This window comes from Eufriesea mexicana, unplaced genomic scaffold, assembly GCF_001483705.2.
Source record: "Eufriesea mexicana isolate 0111107269 unplaced genomic scaffold, ASM148370v2 scaffold1140, whole genome shotgun sequence".
Classification (NCBI taxonomy): Eukaryota; Metazoa; Arthropoda; class Insecta; order Hymenoptera; family Apidae; genus Eufriesea; species Eufriesea mexicana.
In genome coordinates this window covers 943,439-963,621 of record NW_016909285.1, presented here as the reverse complement: position 1 = coordinate 963,621, position 20,183 = coordinate 943,439, and the positions used below count along the sequence as shown (strand labels likewise).

The 20,183-nt window shown below is 34.5% G+C and overlaps 5 protein-coding genes across 6 annotated transcripts in view; 3 read left to right on the top strand and 2 right to left on the bottom strand.

Annotated features, from left to right (window-relative positions):
- Nucleotides 1–622, top strand: RpL35A (ribosomal protein L35A; the record flags this gene model as incomplete). The annotated part of the gene is made up of 3 exons (XM_017900290.1): nucleotides 1–231; nucleotides 321–479; nucleotides 554–622. Coding segments are annotated over 3 exons (414 nt in total), but the record flags the coding sequence as incomplete, so codon positions are not given.
- Nucleotides 623–1,026: 404 nt separating this feature from the next.
- LOC108547699 (SPRY domain-containing protein 7) lies at nucleotides 1,027–2,267 on the top strand. Its single transcript, XM_017900322.1, has 4 exons — nucleotides 1,027–1,324; nucleotides 1,572–1,849; nucleotides 1,909–2,011; nucleotides 2,084–2,267. The coding sequence occupies exons 1-4, from the start codon at nucleotides 1,228–1,230 to the stop codon at nucleotides 2,179–2,181; spliced, it is 576 nt and encodes a 191-aa protein (XP_017755811.1). The 5' UTR covers nucleotides 1,027–1,227; the 3' UTR covers nucleotides 2,182–2,267.
- Nucleotides 2,268–3,959: 1,692 nt separating this feature from the next.
- Nucleotides 3,960–10,302, bottom strand: Hs6st (heparan sulfate 6-O-sulfotransferase). Of its 2 annotated transcripts, XM_017900335.1 has the most exons (5): nucleotides 9,539–10,302; nucleotides 8,364–8,767; nucleotides 7,747–7,926; nucleotides 6,253–6,573; nucleotides 3,960–4,650 (listed from the first exon to the last, which is right to left on the bottom strand). In XM_017900335.1, exons 1-4 carry the CDS (start codon nucleotides 9,975–9,977, stop codon nucleotides 6,256–6,258), a joined length of 1,341 nt encoding a protein of 446 aa, XP_017755824.1. In that variant the 5' UTR covers nucleotides 9,978–10,302; the 3' UTR covers nucleotides 3,960–4,650; nucleotides 6,253–6,255. The 2 variants fall into 2 exon arrangements, with proteins under 2 accessions (XP_017755824.1, XP_017755822.1); XM_017900333.1 differs by lacking the exon at nucleotides 3,960–4,650 and having other exon boundaries at nucleotides 5,990–6,573.
- Nucleotides 10,303–10,697: 395 nt separating this feature from the next.
- Nucleotides 10,698–11,617, top strand: LOC108547717 (dynactin subunit 3). The gene is made up of 2 exons (XM_017900345.1): nucleotides 10,698–10,848; nucleotides 11,050–11,617. Exon 2 carries the CDS (start codon nucleotides 11,051–11,053, stop codon nucleotides 11,615–11,617), a length of 567 nt encoding a protein of 188 aa, XP_017755834.1. The 5' UTR covers nucleotides 10,698–10,848; nucleotide 11,050.
- A 295-nt stretch (nucleotides 11,618–11,912) lies between these two features.
- LOC108547707 (titin homolog) overlaps nucleotides 11,913–20,183 on the bottom strand; it is a 102,361-nt gene continuing 94,090 nt past the window's right edge. The window contains exons 6-11 of the mRNA XM_017900331.1: nucleotides 15,682–20,182; nucleotides 14,554–14,962; nucleotides 13,637–14,056; nucleotides 13,342–13,543; nucleotides 13,064–13,258; nucleotides 11,913–12,935 (exon numbers count right to left, since the gene is read on the bottom strand). Of these exons, the coding sequence (XP_017755820.1) occupies nucleotides 12,750–12,935; nucleotides 13,064–13,258; nucleotides 13,342–13,543; nucleotides 13,637–14,056; nucleotides 14,554–14,962; nucleotides 15,682–20,182 (5,913 nt within the window). The 3' untranslated portion in view covers nucleotides 11,913–12,749. The remainder of the gene's footprint in view (nucleotides 12,936–13,063; nucleotides 13,259–13,341; nucleotides 13,544–13,636; nucleotides 14,057–14,553; nucleotides 14,963–15,681; nucleotide 20,183) is intronic.

Here is a 20,183-nt window from a genome sequence, read left to right as displayed (position 1 = left end):
CCTAAAGCTAAAACGAAAAAAGCCAAATATCCAAAAGTAGGAGAACTTCCTTCTTTTAAAAGAAGACCTCTTAAAAGGCATGGACGTCTTTATGCTAAGGCAATTTTTACTGGTTATAAACGAGGCCTACGTAATCAACATGAACACACAGCACTACTTAAAGTTGAAGGAGCTAGAACTAAAGTGGATTCAGATTTTTATGTAGGAAAACGATGTGTTTATGTATATAAGGTAATGTTTATTACAGTTTCTGAAGTACTTTATTTGAATTTTATATTGTAACATGCAAGAATAGTAATTAATATGTTATTGATTTGCAGGCAAAGAATAAGACACCTGTTCCTGGTAAAAAAGGCAGGAAAACAAAAGTTAGAGCTATTTGGGGTAAGGTAACCCGGCCACATGGAACCAGTGGTTCGGTACGTGCTAAATTTATGAAGAATCTGCCAGCTAAAGCTATGGGTCATCGTATAAGAATTGTAAGTTATTCCATTATTTGCTTATTTGTATGGAGTAAAATCATGAATTTACTAATATTGTTATTTTATTACAGATGTTGTATCCCAGTCGGATATAGAAATTTTTTGTTGTATAAAATAAGTAAATAAATACCACTTTGGTAATAAAAAGTCTCTACTTTCTTTCCTTGTTAAACACATTTCTATTTTTTATTATGTTATAGTTCATGACGTTTAAGATATTCGATAAACTTTGAAATTATTCCATTTGTAATAAAATTTATCCATACTTGTGATTAATACACGTGAAAATTTATTAGGACAGAAGGTTGTATACCATGCGGCGAGTAAACATAACCTTAAATTTTACACGCGTAATATATCACATTTTCTAGTTCCTATCACGAAACTGATTAAAGTTAAAAGAAAAGTTACTAACATTAAATTTAACGAAAAATGAAACATTTCGATACAAAATAAATAACAATTAAATATTGATTGCATAAATTTTAAAGGAAGCCATTTTCTGCCATCTACGCATAGTCTACCTACACACTGAAACTGAAAGTTCAACCTCTACGTTAAAATATGAACAGCACTAACTTACTATTATATCTAAGTGTTATACGGTGTTTAAGGTTTCCAGTGTAATTGAAGTAAATATCGCGTGTCGTTCGTTTCATTCTACAGGAGGAAAAGAAATTTTCCTTCTTAAAGTGTCACGGTGCTGCGTTCGTTCATCTAAACAGACCGTAAAGAAAAGGAAACAATGATGATGTTTTGCTGTTTAAGAAACTGTTTTGATGGCCTTGGCTTTGCCGCAACTCAAACACCAAATCCTATATCTTTAGACACGTCTTACATGGGTAATTCTTATTTTTAGTATCGAAATGACGGTAATAACGATGTCTGAAAATCTTAACGATATATGTATCATCATATTTACATAAAATTAACATTTTTACGCGTTCCTAGAGATAAGGATATGTGTTTAGCATTAATGATGATTTATTGCGGTCGATAAAAATTCGGTTTTTACATATTTTCTACTAGCGATAAAAAACCTTTTAAAAAATAACAGTGCTTAAGAAACATATTATCAAATTGGTGCAGGACATGAAGTTGTGATAGTAAAAAATGGTCTAAGACTGTGTGGTCATGGTGGTGCCTTAACAAATGCTCCTCTTGTCCAAAGTAAAAGTTATTTTGAAGTTAAAATACAACAATGTGGTATATGGGCTATCGGATTAGCCACAAGGTCTACAGATCTCAATGTTATTATTGGAGGAAACGACAAGGAAAGTTGGGCTCTTAATTTTGATTCTGTTATAAGGCATAACCAGCAAGAAATATATACAGTTCCAAATCACATTCAAGAAGGAGATGTTATAGTAAGTACCAATTTATAGGAAGATGTCAATTTATAAGTAAATAATCTTTTGTTCATCAGGGTGTGTCTTATGACCACATAGAGCTTAATTTCTACTTAAATGGAGAACCAATAGGTACGCCCATTATGGGCATAAAAGGAACTGTATATCCAGTACTCTATGGTAATTATTTGCAGCTAAAGGAATTTAATAATGTTCTAATAGGTTAAAACAAATATTAATCTTTCTTTGTAGTGTACGACGGGGCCATTTTAGATTTAATTGTGGATAATTTTATTCATCCTCCACCTACAGGTTTTGAAAAAATCATGTTAGAGCAATCATTACTCTAGCAAAAAATACTATTACATCAGTGTCAATCTCTTTATAATTTGACACACAAAGCATTTAATGTCCATCCTATATTTGTCTAACATAAAAATACAGAATCAAAAATTATTCTAATTTAGACAAAAATTCTTAAAACATAATTTTACGAATAAGAAATATTTCTCTTGATAATAATGTACAAATATATTTAATTAACAATTGCAAAATAAACATTTTAATTTATATCTTGTCTTTATCTTTCTTTTCTATTATACCTTTAGAAAAGTGTTTACAAGAATTATTGCTTACAATATCGTACTAGTATTAACATACGTAACATAGACCAATTTTGGCTTAAATTTGGTATATCTTAAAATAACTACTTTATTTTATATAATTGCTTAATAATCAAATAACATAATTTTAAATATGTGTACAACTTACATATAATATTTCTATATATAATATATATATATATATTTATGTATTTATATATGTCTGTATAAGATTGTATATAATATTGTGTACACAACAATTTATTGTTCCTTAATGATTTAATGGTATGGTATGTACACTGGCTTACATAAGGTACCATTGGCTTAGGCCTATATTTTGCTTTATTAGGCTACTGTCATGGCTTTTTGTTCTCATTATTAGTTTCTGTTTGTTACAACTTAATATTATGCTAGAAATTTCATTACATATTAAAGCTAATCCTTTCATTCACGCTAATCTGATGAGTATGTGTTTATTTTTACAATGCTGTTCATGCAAATACTCAAATATCTGTCAACCTCATAAACGTTTACAAAGAGTCACAAGCATTCAATTGCACATTTCATGAGAAAAACACTTCAATATGTATGATAAAAAATGACAGAAATATATATGTAATTAGTGAAACCTAAAAAATTGATAAAATACTAGTTGTTTCTAAATTTTTTACATTAATTTTAAAATACTGCCCACCCTGTGTGATTTAAGTTCGGTTATTTATGAGTTATTTCGAGTGTTAACATATAATAAAGGCAAGTATGCGAAAATAGTAATATATTGTTAAAAATCTGTTTCTGTGTAATGATTGCTTAAAAGATCATTTTCTGTTTCATCCAAGTAGTATATTCCTAATTATTGTACCTATATATCAAGTGTAAAGATTCGGCAGTACATCTTTTATCATCTTTGACAGTACTTATTGCAATTGTAATGATTATTTTGTTTAAGAACATATAAAAAGTTTCCTTTTTACAATTGCTTATAATAAGCTCTCTGCATTTTCGTAAAAACTTATTAAATCTTTGGTCCTTAATATTATTTTTAAATGATCATTATCATTTATCATATTGTATGCTTAATATTATATATGTGTAAGTGTCTTCATGTGTCTGTGTATCTATAAGTAGATTGTTCACAAGTTATTCACTTGTGAATGATAATAGTACCAAATTCATTTTTATTTATGCCATTAAATAATGTTTCAGAAACATCATACAGAAACTTTGTTAAAATCAAATTGATACTATTATCATCCATAAGTTAACAAAAAAACACTTAACTTAGGCCATGAAGAGCCTGAAATTTATGAATAATTCTTAGAAAAGATGAAATACTTTTCTAATTGATATAAATCATTTGTAATAGCAAAGCTAAAAAAACTGATCAATTTGTTTTATATCACTCATGGCACTGATTTTACAATTCAACTTACAATATAAATATGGTAATTATGCAGAAGACCAATAGTATTAAAAGCCACATATTCAGTTGTTGTTTAATACATCCATAAAAATTTGTGAGCGAATTGAACAATTATAACGATCATTTACATCATTTAACGAACATATTTATACACGGTATTCTTTTGATTCCAATAAGCGCAAATATGAAGAAATTTTATTTAGAATATCGACAATATTCATAAGCACTCGTGAATATTTTCGTTTGTTTGTTTGTATTTTGTATCTCATTCAACTGCTGAAGAGGTTCGTAAATATTCGTGAATCATTTGCGCAACTGAATACGCGGCTAGAGAGCATTTGCATTTGCAACTACTTAATATATCTAATATATATAGGTTATATTACATTTATTTCATGACTGGATAATATGAAATATTTATAATGGTAACCCATTGAGTCTTATTGCACGTGTAATTCTAATACATCAAATAAGCACACGATCGTATATACTTAATGCAATTTACTTTTGATTTTCAACGTAACGATTATGAATTTCTGACGAAAAATGTATTAAGTAAATTTGATACTCAATTTTTGTATATAGGCTATGAATTAGTATAAAATAATTTTAACAAAAGAAATGTTTATTAAAATAAAATTACCTTTGTGACCAGTTAAACTGTTAAATAACACTGTTCAACACGAATTTTAATCTTCTCGACGAACATTTTCTCGATCGAATGTAATTACAAACTACTTCGACAGTTCTGTTCCGTGATTCCCTCGTCAGAAAAGTCTACAGGATACGATGCCCTATAGCAAATTCGTGCTGCATAAAGAAATGTTTGTAAAAATGCAAGAATAGTGCGTAGAAAGTACGCTCGACGACTTAGTTTTAAATTTTGGCGATCAATTATAAATATTCGGAAACACAAATAATTATAATTATTGACATTGATAAACTTGGGATACTCTCACCTAACTTTTAAGACAAGAATGAACCTCCTAACGTCTTACTTTTGTATAATACTTCATTTTAGCTAAATATCATACGGTTTTAAAAAAACACATTTTTCGAAAACTGAGAGTGACAATGTCAGCTCGATTACGAATTTGTTTTCAGGAAATTAAATTCTACAAGAATTACACAATGAATATTGCAGACTTGAGAAAAAGTTAAAATTTGTTGAACAGTGTAATCAGCATCTAATATTAAACACGTTTATCCAATGACCATTCATTCCTACAATCACATGAACGTTTTATCGCTTAAACTATATTGATCGCCTTTATTAAATCTAATACCACTTTATTCAAATAACACTGCAAATGATCCTATTAAAAAATATAGACTTTTAGATATATTTACAAAATTAATTTGCAATATTTATATGTACTTCCATTGAAAATCATTATAATTAGAGATTTTTATACATGTTGTATATGTTATTTTTATTATCTCCTTCACATGTTATTAGGAATATAGATTGTGATCTAATTTATAACCTTTGATACAATTTTAAAGCAAGAAACAGTTCGTTTTGTTCAAATTTCTTTCAAAATAGCTATACTTATTATATTTTAAATGATACTTTCAATTCATGATAAAATGATGATTAAAAATATTACTGTAAAATTTACAGTATATATCAAAAGTAAATCCATTTTTTAATTATCTTTTATTATAAATAGATTTACAAAGACAAATTTATTATTATGAATATAATTGTAAAAGTAAGAAAATAAAATAAAGGGAATATGTATTGTAATCCACATCAGTAATTTTAATTAGTAAAATATGTAATTAAGTTTTATCACATTTGAGAAAATACTAATGCAAATACACGTAAAATACTGAGTATCATATAAAATATTAAACATTTATACTTTTGCAGAACATTTTAAAATTAATATTTTTGTCTAAATCTATTAAGTTTTTTTTATGTAAGTATGCACACAAAATATAATTATAGTGCTTTTTTGAAAATTCACTTTATAGCACACAAAACTGTTTGCAAATTATCTTGTACAAAGTAAAAACATTAACAGAGATTAAGCTTAAATATATTATTATAAGCAAAAGTTATATTGAATGGAAGAACTCTAAAAAAAATTGATAACCATTGTAAAAATTATTAAAAAATTTGTGTGATTATATATTTGTTTTATATATAGCAACTGAAAGAGGATTACAAGGGTTACTCCAAGATCCCCTCTGAGCTCTCTTTGGTCTTATCCACGTTATTTTCTATAAACACTTTTGGTAAGTTCTATGCAGGTAACTGCACATAATAATTCTATGTAAAACTTATTTCTTTCAAGGGTGATTCCCTGAGATGCTCAGATTCAGAACAACTTCTTTCCACTTAGCTATGAATGCAAAGCATCGATAGTATCCATCAGTAATATACTTACATATCATTCAACATCTGTAGTATCTTCTATGACAGAATCCCAATTGAATTCCGTTGCACTTTGCCTAGAAGGTAATTCTCCAAGGTGTTGAAATCGTTGTACAAAGTATGGGTCGCGATCTCTAAGTCGTTTGAACCTTTGAAACGCAAGATTCTTTGCGAAATCATAAAGTTCCAGATCTAGTCTGTTTAATCTACGCACAGCATCTAACTGTTCCGCGCTTAAAGTAGCCATTGTTGTAGCGCTGAAGGTCGCGTTATGTTGTTCAAACGCAACGGCAAATCTCATTCCAAATGTTTCTTCAAAGGAATATTGTCCCACCTATTCGATTTTAAGTTAGGTTTATAATATTTACGCCTATTACAGAATGTGAGAAAATGAACCGTTTAATGAATTTTATATAATGCTTAATAGATTTCGCGGGAAAATTGAAAAAGTGATAAATCACGTAGAAAAATAAATCGAAATAGAATGAACATTTTTTTTTACACGAATGAAGCTTTATTTAAGAAAGAATCATTTTTAAATATTTTTGATTATAGATACGTACATTACTAATTTTAAAACATTATCAAGACAATTTTTAAACTTCATGAAGTTTAGTAATTGCATTAAATGTTTTTTTTTCTCTTTTTTCCCTAAAAATAAAAGCTCATAGAAATAAAGTTTATTTTATGTATTTATAAATAAGTAATTATCCTTTTTGTTTCATTATAAATTCGAATGTATTTTATGATATTCAAAGTAACAATTTATAACCTATGAATTTTCTTTTATTAAATTGTAAACGTAACAACGTAAAGTCATTATGCATGCAATGTCAAAAATACCATATCAAACTACGAGCTACGACTAGCAAAGAGGTCAGAGTTAGACAGTACTAAAAACTAATAAAAAAAGTATTGGCTTATATAAGAAAGAAGTTATACAATCTCTTCATTTTATGTTTCTCATCCGTTTGTCAATATTCTTTTATTTTATAATATTAAATATATTATGAACATATTAAATTTAATTAGATAATAATGACATGAAAATATAATATTCATGCTATTTAAATGAGAAAGAGATTCTTCAAAACAGAAACGTTAAAAGCGTGGAATGTTTACAAGCATATTCATCGGCCATGTACGGTGGGTAAGACAAATATTTACATTAAAAGCTACTTTCCAACAGATGATTCACGGGTATAACATAAAATGTCTTGTTAATACAGACGGCCAACTTAGAAGCCAAAATGATCTCTTCTAAAGTTTGAACAGTTGATGAATAAAATTTTAGAAATAAATCGAAGCATACAAAATTAATAACGTTAATATGTTAAGATAAAATATTAAAAACATTTTCAACAGGTTTACATTATATCAGAAAACAATAAATGCAATTAAAGCTATTTTCTAAAACCAGTTGATAAAGATTATTATAGCAATATATGATAATGCAAGAACATATGAACATGCACATTTAATTGTCAACAAAAAGATTAGTTCTTACTTTTTGGTATTCAGTCAACATGAAGAAAGGCATGAATTGCAAATTGTGCTTAGCGCTAGCCAACATGAGACGGTCTCTCTCCAAGCTGCTGAGCGTAGAATTGTAACAACCAACAATTGATAGATCAGCCAACATTCTTGTTTGACGGTTGCTTGCCAAATTATATGGACACGCCATAAACTACATAAATAATAATGTTGTTTGTCAAAAGGATTTGAATTTGTAAATAAAATTTTATTCTATTGTCATTATATGATTTTTACCTATGGATTAGATATCTATGGATTAGATATGTAATATTTATTATCCAATATAAATGTAAACAAATTTTTGTATATTTTAAATTATTATATTAAAACCGTAATTGCTGCTTTCATAAAAAGGAAGATATCTAAGCAAAAGAGGAAATATTACATCTATTTAAAGAAGAAAAAACAGAGACTCAAGATAAGGAAAAATACTTATCTTAATGTGTTTCTAAATATGAAAGCCTTTTAGATAACATACTTAAAATTTTACTCATGAAAGAAATTACTGTTATGAATTTATGAGAATACTAACATACAGAAATGCTTCCAAATTACTAAATATGATTAAAATTTGTAATATAATATTACCTGCTCTAAAGAAACCCCTTGCCAACTAGATCCAGGATAACATTGTGGTATATTTGCTTGGGTTCCTCCACACCAATGACGAGCTCCTCTCCATGTTGCACCTCGTTGTACATGTCTAAACTCAGACAAATACCGTGCAACAGGATCCCTTATTATAGTTATATAGAAATATCTACGTTTTATCCCATCCCCTTCAATTTTATTTAACTCAGTATCAACGCAACTAGTCAATTCTGTCCAGTCAGCATGTAGACCGCATTTCCAACCAGTGGAATATCGTGAAAAAAGCCAATTTTCATTGCGATTTGGACGGAAACAAAAACAACGCTTGCGCTTTCTTTGACAAGAACATGGTCTTTGCAGATCCAGATCTCGAACTAAATGTTTCCCAAATAATGTACCCCCTGTAACACAAAAATATTTAAAAATTAATAAATATAATTCACAAATGTATTAGAACCACTTTTTTTTTTTTATTTCTTTAATAGTACTATTATTTTATACCTATGTATCAATAATTTAACAAATATTTCTAACATGCATACCCTATTATTATGTATCTTGATAAAGAAAAGCTTATGGGAAGCATGCACATGGAAAACAAAAAGGAAACAGGGATATGCATGCATAGCATATTAAACAAGACAACATCCCTGAATTGTTCTTTCTCATTCTAAGATAGAGCTTGGAGGTTTCACAGTGCCTGATGAATAATGCAAAGATTCAGTTGTACAATGGTCAGAAGGGGTGTTGTATTGTTTTTATTGAGCCATAGGATTGGTTGGCATTCATCCAAAGAAATCAAAGTACAAAATGAAACAAAAATATATGTTTATGCAGATATTTTACAATCTATAAACTATTCAATACATGCAATTCATGTTGTATGTTATTTCCAATTTTTTTCACTAAGAAGTTAACAAAGCATCAAACAAATTATTAAATAATCAAACTTTAATAAATATGCCAATTAATATAATTGTCATGGGAAAAGAAATGATATCATGACAGAAATAAAAAGAAATATGTAAGCATTTTATATAACAAAATTTTCTTTTATGATTAACTATATATTTTTCATAAATTAAATCAGAAAGTAAAAATAGAAACTGAAATGAGCACATGAATATTTTGGAAAATAGCACGAATTAAACAATAACGCAAATATTACTTACCAGTCTTCTGAATATGTAAGAAAACGATGACATCGTGACCATTGATGTCAAATTGGAAGGTATCATTGGTAAACATATCGTCGTAACCAAGGCTCCCCTGAATACTCTGCAATCTAAAAGCAGGATGTACCGAGAGCAGGCCATTTTTGTCGAATTCGACGGAGACGGAAGACAAACCGGAGCCGGGACCAGCGGATAGACCCTCAGACAATCTTACGGACTCCTTGATCTCGCGACTTGTCAGAGCACATACGTGATCCGGACAGAAGTAACCGAGATAAATGATGCCCGTGAGCGCGAGAAACAAACATATCCCTACAACGCTACGTAACCGAGTCCTCCGTGCTCGTGACTCCATCGTCGCGGACCTCTCGCATATATCGTCCTCTACTAGGACCGAGAGTTCGCTAACGCCTTCTTCGCTTAACCGTTTGCCCATTATCGTGCCCCATGTTTTTTTCACTACTAAACACACCACGTACCGCTCGCTGATGCGGTCTGACTAAAACTACTCTCCCACTGAACGTCAGCCATGACAGATCCGTACCCCTACCACACGCCTTGCAGTATAGTAGTCGTCCGCCGCGGTTCTCTTACGGACATTGTCTAGCATACGTCTGTAACAGTTTCTCAAAGTGAAGAGGGGAGATCGAGAGTTTATTTAAAAGTGTGAACTGACAGAGTGTACGCAGCTGTAACCATCTATATATGCATCCTTGTGTACTACTCTTGCCTGTCTATTTAAAGCAATACGTTTTGTCTTTTTACGTCGAGGGTTTCGGGTAAGTTTCACAGCTGCGTTATGAATGGTCATTTTTGAAAACTATGATTATTTCTTTCCTTTTGTTTCTTTTCATTGATAAAAGTAATTAAAGTATACCATTTTTATGTATTGAACATGTAATATTTTTATTTAAATTAATCTGAAAATAATGGTCATAAATTATGCCAAGATGATCGTATTAGCTATTTGAAATTAAATAATTTCGAGTATAGAACCACATTATTTTCTTAATTGTTTACTTTATTCAAATATTATTATTACAAAAGAGTTGAAGATAATAATCTTTAAATGCATAAGAATTAAAGATTATCAATATATTCAGCTTAAGCGCCTTTTTTCGATTATCTTGAAGTAAGTTGCAATGCGAAAGCAGTCGTACATTGCATCACTTCAGATCGTAGTCGTATGGTCTAACCTGATTTCATTTTTTAAATTTGTGTTCTGAATTATTTCTTGTGCATACAAATATTGTTATTTATACATATTTGCAGTGTAAACCAAAGTTATAGTTTTGAAATTTATCCAAGTAAGTATTGTTATATGATATTATACCTTTATTCTACAAAAATATATTCAATTTTTTGTTGTATAAGTGTTCAGAAAATTCGTTGAGATAAGTATATTTTTTTGAATTCTAGAAAATTCATTCCGTTACACTTAACTAGTTATTTATCATTGGAGATATATGCACAGACATATGATAATTTCTTTTTTCCTTGACATGTAGAATGACAACTATTGAATTGCTTGAAGATAGAATCACGGAGTTGGAAAAGCAAATATATGGATTGGCAAAAACAATTGATGTCAATGATAATCCATTGGAAAATCCTGTTCTCGATAGCATCTTACATGTAAATACATTGATTTCATCTGCACTGTCTGGACGAGAGAAGGCAAATGCAATAGTAAAGCGATTACCAGAGTTAAATAATTATCTAGATCCAATTGCTGAAAGTTCAGAAATACCTACAGAAGCTAAACTTCAATTTATATCAGCAACAGCTTCAGACATCCAACAAAACTATGAAATGTTGAAACAGCTGCAGGAACTAATGCCTATATTAGAAACTGATCATCTAAAAAATGTACCAGAATTAAGTAATAAACTGAACGATTTGAATTTGTCATATTTAAAGTTGTATGAAGATACACAAGGATTAAATAATCGTATAAATGAAGTTTTTTCCAAATATAATGAAGTAGTAACTAGTATTTCCAAATCATTGATCACTATAGATAATATTATAACAGCAGCTGAAATTGCAGCGATCCCCAAGAAAGAATTAGATTAAGAATGTATTGTATATATCAACAAAATTATTATTTATTATCTTAAGAATAAAATTATTTATGTTTAAAATGAGATAGATTTGAATTCATTTAAAATACATTTATTTTTTTTATCTTAGCATATAAAAATACTTACACATTCATCAGTGACTATGCATACATAAACATATTTTATTATTGTATCTCTTCGTAACAATGTATTTTATTAAAATACTTATATATTATATACATTTATCCTATCTATTGCTTAATCTAGTCCATTGTTCATTTCAGGAATCCTTTCTTAGGATCTCTGAGACAAACTGTTGATTGAATAATTGGGTGCACTTATTTGATGGTCTCTTATTTCCAATAAATATTTTTATTTTGCTGTTACTTTTTGGATTCGATAACAGGATTTAAATGATTCACACAGACATGACACTAATCAGTAATAGTACACCTCTGTTTTATGTCTGGCATAATAAACTGCAAAGTGTATGTCAGCAAAAATCTGTTAGATACAATTGTTACATAAAACCTGTTGGGTATTCAGCAGAATAGACAAGTATGTTAAACGTTTCACATCTTTTTATACTTATAAAACAGCATCCTTAAGAGACCTAATTCGCTAAACCTGTAAAAAATCTCTTACAATGTTAAGCATATTAAACAGTCACTTTATACAGTATTTACAAATTTCTTAATTGTAAATATCGTGTATCGCCAATCATATGTACTTCCGTCATCTTTGTTTTTTTTCTTATGAGTGCAAAAGTCGCTATGGAATATTACAGTACCCATTAATCGATATTGTAGAGACAGGGAATCATTTACATCTCAGAACGTCTTTTTCTCATGCAGAACGAATTATGGCCGCCATTGCATTGCTATCCGTCGAACGCGTTCTTTGCATTTAAATAGGAACATACCGTTTGAAAATACAGACGGATATAAATTAAGTACATCGTTTTCCTTTCTTGAATTTCAACAGGAACTTCTATATTCAACCTGACAGTTCCCCTCTGATGAATTTCTCTAGTTTCTATCGTTCGTTCGTTCGTTCAGTGTGTCGTTGTGATCGATTTATACGAATTAAAATTCATCTAATGCTCGCGTATCCTTGTAAAAAGAACAGAATCACGTTATAGCACTTTAGCTTTGCGTCTGCAAAGCGGGTACGGAGTTTCGCAACCAAGATAGGGCTGGCTCTACGCTGGAGTAAATTGCTGGATGACCCCTTGAGCATCTGCTGTGATGACTGAGTAGTCCCTGAATTTCCCATCTGGCTGATTCTCCTCCAGATTCACTGGAGCACATCAGAGGTGCCCCTTCGTCGTTCTGAAACAACGAAAAACAAACAAACGAAAGAAATAAAAATACCAAGACAAATTAATTAGTTCAATTATTCCCATGAAAAGTTGGAATTAGACGATGTAATTTAAAAATCGTATGGGACAGCGTCTTACATAGCAAGGTCCTTTGTCTGTATCAGTGAATCCAGCGCATATATTGTCCTTGGTGATGAAACCTGCATAATGGCTGGTTGCATTGCACTTTTCGGAGTCGAACGTTGGCAATGGCAAGAAATTTAGGTATTTCTGCAAGTCCACCTCGCCGTTCACCGAGAATCCCCATCCTACCATGACGCATATCTGTCTCGGCTAAAATTCATCAACAGTTTGCATACATGTTACACTCTTCCACACCTGTATCCTTAAACATTCTCGATACCAAATATTCCTACCTGAATAGGGTGTTTCGGAAGACAGACAGCGCTGACATTCCTCGAGAATCTCAGTGGCATCTCGAGCTCCACCAACGCTATGTCGTTGTTGTACAAGAATTGATTGTATTTCACTTGCGGGTAGGGAATGATGTTCCTCACGGGATGTGCTTTCAGCAGGTTTTCACCGGTGAAAAGCTGCCATCCGTTGCTCTGTTTATATCTGAGCGAGAAGAAAGAACATGTCTCGATACTCACGATCTCCTCGGATACTCAAATTTCGATCTTCTCTAATTCAACCTGTGCATTTACATACCTGTGAATACAGGAGTAACTGGCAAGCGCGTGCATAGGGCCCAATACGCTCGCTGTGCAAGCAGCACCTTGTTTAGGTTCTTTTAACAAGGCTACACTGGACAATTCCCCTTCGCTGGCTAGAGTTCCTCCGACCAATCTCGCCGTTGGTCCTTCGCCATAATGGGAGCCGCAAGAAAACTCTTGGCAAGAGATCTGCACGACCTTGTCGGAGACGCAGAACTCCACTTGCTCCAAATTCGTGACCAGCGGTGCATGGTGATTAGGATTCGATTTTAATCTGAGGATCTTCTGGGTTTTGTCCCATGTTTGCAGCTCTGTGATCTCTGAGCCGGCGAATCCTAAGGACTGGCAATAAGAGTTGCTGAACTCCTCGCTCCATCCGTCGGAGCAAACTAACCTATACTCGCCATTGTATTGTCTGGAAACATCAATTAATCTGTTGAATAATTTAAAGTTATTTGACAGAGGAGATAGGTAGTTCGTGTATTTTCTAATATATAATCAGGGAAACAGAAAGCAGTTTCAAATTGTCGAAGTAACTTTAAAGTAAAATTGTGAGATTATGGTATTTTGAGAGAGAGGGATGTTGTTAGATTACTCTTGGAGTTGATGTATGATAAGAGTGGATGTGCTCTAGTATAATGGAACTGTTTGGGATTTGTCGAGAGGAAGTGATAAGAGAACTCTTTTAATACTTTAAGTAGCAGAGAGATATCGCTGTTCTATTGGATTCTAACAGACGCATTGCCATAGATTCATGAAACGATGTAACAGTAAATTGGTATTAAAATGAATTGGGGTACTAAAAGCAGGTTGTTGTGCCATTTGGTATCTTTACAACAGCAAAATAATCAGTTGCAATCTTAAGTAACAAAGGATCATTTTCCAACTTTAATCAGAATGTTCGATGTATACCTTATTTTCAATAAATAACTCTCGCTTAATTCTTGAGCACCATTGCTACCGATTTCGTCGTCTTTCTGCCCATCTGTTAACTTTTTCTCTGTGGTTGTATTTGTCATTAAACAGCCCCATTCGTCAGAATGATCTGGACAGTGTTCTATTCCATCGCAGACCTGATTTTCCGGCACACATCCGCCTGTCTGACATTTGAACTGATCAAGAGCGCAATCGCATAGTTTTTCGTCTTCTCCATTAGCACATTCGCTGATTCCATTACAGTGCCATGTCAGTGGTATACACCACTTCTCTGTTGGACAGAGGTACTCATCGTTTCCGCAACTTTCAGCACAGTTGTACTCGTCACGATGATCCTCGCAATCTGGCCGGCCATCGCATTGCCAGATGCCCGGAATGCATCTTCCTGAAATGAAAAATGAGTGGAACATAAATCAATGCAACTCCAGTTTTTCTATCTATTGCGTTACTCATTTGTGATTCAAATTGTCTCGTATTTATGCACTCAGATGCTACGCTATAATTATACTACAGATAAACTTTGCTCGTTGCATTCGAGAGCATTTGCTAATTATACAATGCAGTCTCAGTCCAACGTGCACACTTTATTTCCATAATTAGACCGGATAGATTTTGTGTAATTTGAAAGGAGAAGGTGCAATCTTGCATGTGAAAGTGACGATAAACCCAAGTTCGATTCTAGTTTAGTCTGCAATTGGTTTTTAGGGCATATCGTAGAGTAAACACGACACTTGAGAAATAAATCAAATTGGCAGTCCATTAGATAGGACAAATGGCCGCAACTAATTGCCATTAGACGATTGCTTTTATTCAACGTACGTAGCTTCCAGAAGCGTTTGCTGGCCTGTAAATAGCCTGGTAGATTAAACAATTTGCTCGTGACGATAAGTGTTAACACCGATAACCCGAGCTAGGAAAGAAATCGTCATCTATCCGATTAGAATATTCTTTGCTGCGTTGCACAACCCGAGTTAGATATTAAACGGAAAGCCATTAAGTCGGTCACGTATTATGCCAAGTTCTCCTTTCACTTTTTTCCATCGATAATTATCATATCGATTTGCATCGATTGACCTGTTGTGTAACAAAATTCCAAGAACTCACCGTTGGGACACCTGAACTCGTCAAACTGACACTTCCATTCTTCGCAGTTCTTCTCGTCGCTTCCGTCGTCGCAATCCACGATCTTATTGCACACCAGGTCACGTTTTAGGCATTGGCCGCTGGCACACTGGAAGTTTCCGGGACAACCTTTTTCTTCGCAGTACAATTCGTCGGAACCGTCTGAACAATCGTTCTCAGAGTCGCATGTTGCCGACAGTTTCACGCAATAGGCGCCATCTCTCGATGTTCCATTTACACACTGGAACTGACCAGCTGTACACTTGGAGAAAACGACATTTGGCGACAGACCTAGGAAGGAAACGTCGATGTGGCTGGTGCTTTCTACTACGGAGTCTGGCATTCTAGTCTGGGTTGACGGTGATAGAATCGTGTCCATGTTTCGTTCCTTCGTGATCTGATTTACGTCTGCTACCTGACCTGTCGGGGCAGCAAACGATTGAATCGTAGGGAACACCAAAGGCTGAGAACCTGTCTGGTTATCCAGTTCGATGGCTTGACCTGATCCCATGGCTGTGTGGCCTTCGTTGGGAAATACGCTGATCATCGATGGCTTTTCCGTCGTAAAGTCTACGTTTGATCGTTGAAGATGGTAGTTTCGAAGGATCACGAAAGGTTGGGTGACGGGTTCTGGCTCTATGATCCTTTCCGAGACTGGTATGAAGCTGGGATACTTCTTCGCAGCATCTGGTACCGTTATGCTGGTCCTGGCACTGAGATCTTCCCTTGCTCTGCTAGAAATTTCTGAAATCTGAGCTTCCGTTTGGTTGGATCCACTGGTCGTTTCTATGATCTTCAATTTTGGCACAGGTGCAGAGTTCTCTTCTGTAGATTTCACTGTCTCTGTATTAGCATCTGCGCTAGTTGCATTATGGACTGCTCCTTGAGCTTTCTCTTTTTCAGTGACCATCTGTGGTATCTCGGTCAAGAATACAGTAGCTGGTTCTGGAACCTCTGTTAATACATTCTCACCCTCGTTTTCATCCAGATTGAGCTCCTTCTCTTTCTTGTATTTGTATTTATCAGTTGGCTTCTTGTCTACTGATTTCTTCTTCACTTCTAAACTCTTCTCCAATGGGATCACTTTTAAATCTTCCTCTGACAGCTCTCCGACGTCTAGATCAGGTAATAGATTCTTGGGTGTAGTGGTGATAAAGTGTGTCCTATAGTCAAACCCTATAGGTTCAGTATCGTCTTCTAGTATTTCAGTAACTGGCCTAACATCCTCTGTGATATTGAAATTGCCAAGTATTTGCTTGTGGAGTTCCTTCATGGTCACAGTTTCGCTGCTAGACGTCGAAGAAGCAATCTCAGATATTGGATTTTCCGTCACGTTTTCCTTCACATTCTCCTCGACAATCTTTACTGATGGCATGGTCACATTTTCCTCACTCGCATTAACACTATTAAACATCGAGACATTTGTCTGTAACCACGTGTTCTGAATGCTTCTGTTGCCTATGTGTTCCAGTGCACTGGTCTTCAGGTCATCTACAGTATCATTTTGAATATCCACTTGTTGTCCTGTATTAGGTGCCTCTGTCGTATTATTATTATTGTCATCGTCGATGATAGCTTTTGGTGAGTCCTTTCGTGCAACTTGCTCGCTGTCAGAACCCACGTTTTCCACGTCGTCATTCTTTATCTGAGTATCTGGTTTCATAGTGGAGGTAGTCAACAGTGCATCGCTTTCTGTGGTCTGCAATTCTTCTGGTAATATTGGTACCTGAGCAGTGGTTTTGGTTTCCATTGACATCGTGTGGGTGGTTGGAATCTGAACTGTGGTGACATCTTCAATGCTGACATTCGTACTGTGATGTTCTGTGTTGTTATCTGTTCGAGGATTCTCTTCGGTTACGGTAGTGCTCTCGATCTTCTCTGTTGTGGACATCTCTTGCTGTATTTCCATTGGTAGTACTGGTATCTGCGTTGTCAATTTGGCATCTTCTGCGTGCTTTCCCAGGATGTTTCCAATTATAGCCATCGTATTCTCGGTGTCATTTATCGTGACATTTATTTTGTCATTTATAGATGGCGCATCTGTCGGCTTGAACGATGTTTCGTCGTTATTTGCTATTAATTTATCGGATTCATCTTTAATTTTCTTGCGTATCTCTGAATCGTCCTGCTGATATCCCTTGGGCAATGTGTCATCAGTTATGTCATTATACTGATCTTCCACGGCATTTTCTTCTGGTTTCTCGGAAGTGGTTGTAATATTCTTTGCAACTGAATCTATAGATTGTTTCTCGTTCTCTTCCACTGGAATCGTCGTAACCACGTTAGCTTCTGTTGTTGTTTCCGATTTGTCCTTATCTGTACTGTATTTCACGGTCGTTTCAACTTCCTTGAACTGCTCCTCCAGTGGCACCACTTTCAGTGCCTCTTCGTCCTCCTCGGAATCTGACTTACCGCCCTGTTCATTCAGGACGTCTTCCTCAGCCTTGGCTGGCTTGTTAATAATTTCATAGTTGTTCAGTCCATTTTGAATACCAGACTCTGTGTCGTTAATTTCAACAACGTTCAAACCATCACTTTTGAAGCCACGTCCCACTTCATTGCCAATGTCTATGCTTTTCACCGTGTTATTTTCATCTTCCTGCTCGTCAGGCCTCTTAATGCCATGCGTTTCCGTGTGAACATCGTTCAGGGAATCCTTCAGCTCGGTTTGATTCACGGTTTGCTCAGTGGTAGACATTTCTGTTAGAGACTTGTAAGTAACGACGTCTTCAACGTGTCCTTCGAAGGGATTAGGGACATCCTGCTCATCCTTGTCCAATCTAGGTGCCTTCTTTATTTCCTTCTCCTTCTGAACATCTGGTAAGAAGGGAGACATGTCATCTATGTGCTTGTCATAAGTTGGATCAAACTTCTCCGTTGCCTGCTCGACTGCGTTTTCAGGGAACACTGCCGGGTGTAGAGGGTGATTTGTCGAGTGGTCCAAGTTGTCCTCATAGCGAACGGAATCACCCACGGACACTACGTTCTCTTCTGGATGGATAGTGGAATGATGTGCTGAACCGTCAAGAACACCGACCGATGATCCATTGGAGGATTGAACGCTTTGCTCGGGAATTAATTGAGGAATAATCGCATGGGGATCATGCACTTCTGTGGCATGCTCAGTTTTTGGTATCAGCATGATGTGCTCCTCGTCTGTGTCATTTTTCAACGGCTCTATCAGAGGCTCCACGTTGTGGCCAAAGTTCTTTGGTAACTTGGGGAAGACAGTTGTTGGCATATGCTCGATAACGTTGGTTTCATTGGTTTCATGCACAGTTGGCTCTGGTTGTGCAGAGGATTCGTTACTTGTTGCTGATATATTTTGTAATTTAAGTCCATCACTGTTTGATTCTGTGCTACTGCTTTCTACGATGGAATTTGACTGGGTTATGTTTTCTGATTTGGTTTCCACTGCGAGTCGGGTTGTCTCGGTATTTGTAGTCGGTCCTACTTCGAGAACTGATGATTGGGTGCTAGACGGAGCAATAGAACTAGCTTCTGACGAAGAGTTCGTGACTCCAGATACGTCGTTATTTATATTCATTGTAGTATACCCAGCTGTTTCATCTTGTGGCATGTTAGTTTCAGTAACTTGTTCAACTTTTGGTGTTCCTTGTTTATCCATCTCAACTGAGCTCGTTGTCATCGTTTTGCCTTCATTACCGTCCTCCATTATCGTTGCATCCGTCACTGTTGCACTTGGTCTCGCAGAATGATCCTCGGGACTCGTGTGATTTGACGTTACAGGTTCTTTATCATCAGTCATCAAGGGAATCACTGGCAGTGGTTCATCGTTGTCCATCATTCCATCAATGGGTTTTTCGCTACTTGGAGATGTAGTCTCCCCAAGCATCATTGGAGTCGTAGTTTCTGAGTCCATGCTTGTAGGAACATCAGGTGCAATGGTGTTTACTACTTCCTTTTCCATGGTAGGCTTCGTAGTTGAAACCTCGAGTGAGGTCTCCACTGCTTTAGTCACACTTGGCAATTCAGTGGAAGGTAATTCGGTAACTGTTTCCGTGAACACTTTACTCATAGTCACAGATTCGGTAGGGGATTCTGTTTTAGCAGGAAACACTTGTCCTGTAGAAGAAGAATCCTTTGGCACCTTAGAATCTTGTATATCGATAGAATTTTCAGTCACAGAAGACGTGTCTTGGTGAGGCTTCTCATCATTGGATATGTTTGCTTCTGTGGTTGATGAAGTTGATAATTCGTGTTCAGTAGAATTTTCAGCATCGCCAAGCATTTCAGGGCTAACAGTAATTCCTGGTTGATGCAATAATTCTGAATCGTCGATCGCTATGGAATTTGTCGAGGATTCTAATTCACTGGTAGAATTCGGTTCAGTCACTGGTTCAGGAGAAGGTTCGGGAGAAGGTTCTGCTTCGGTCATTGATTTGGGTTGATTAAAAGGTACTACTTCAATTGATGGTTTAGGTTCAGCCGAAGGATCTGGTTCAGTTGATGGCTTGGGTTCA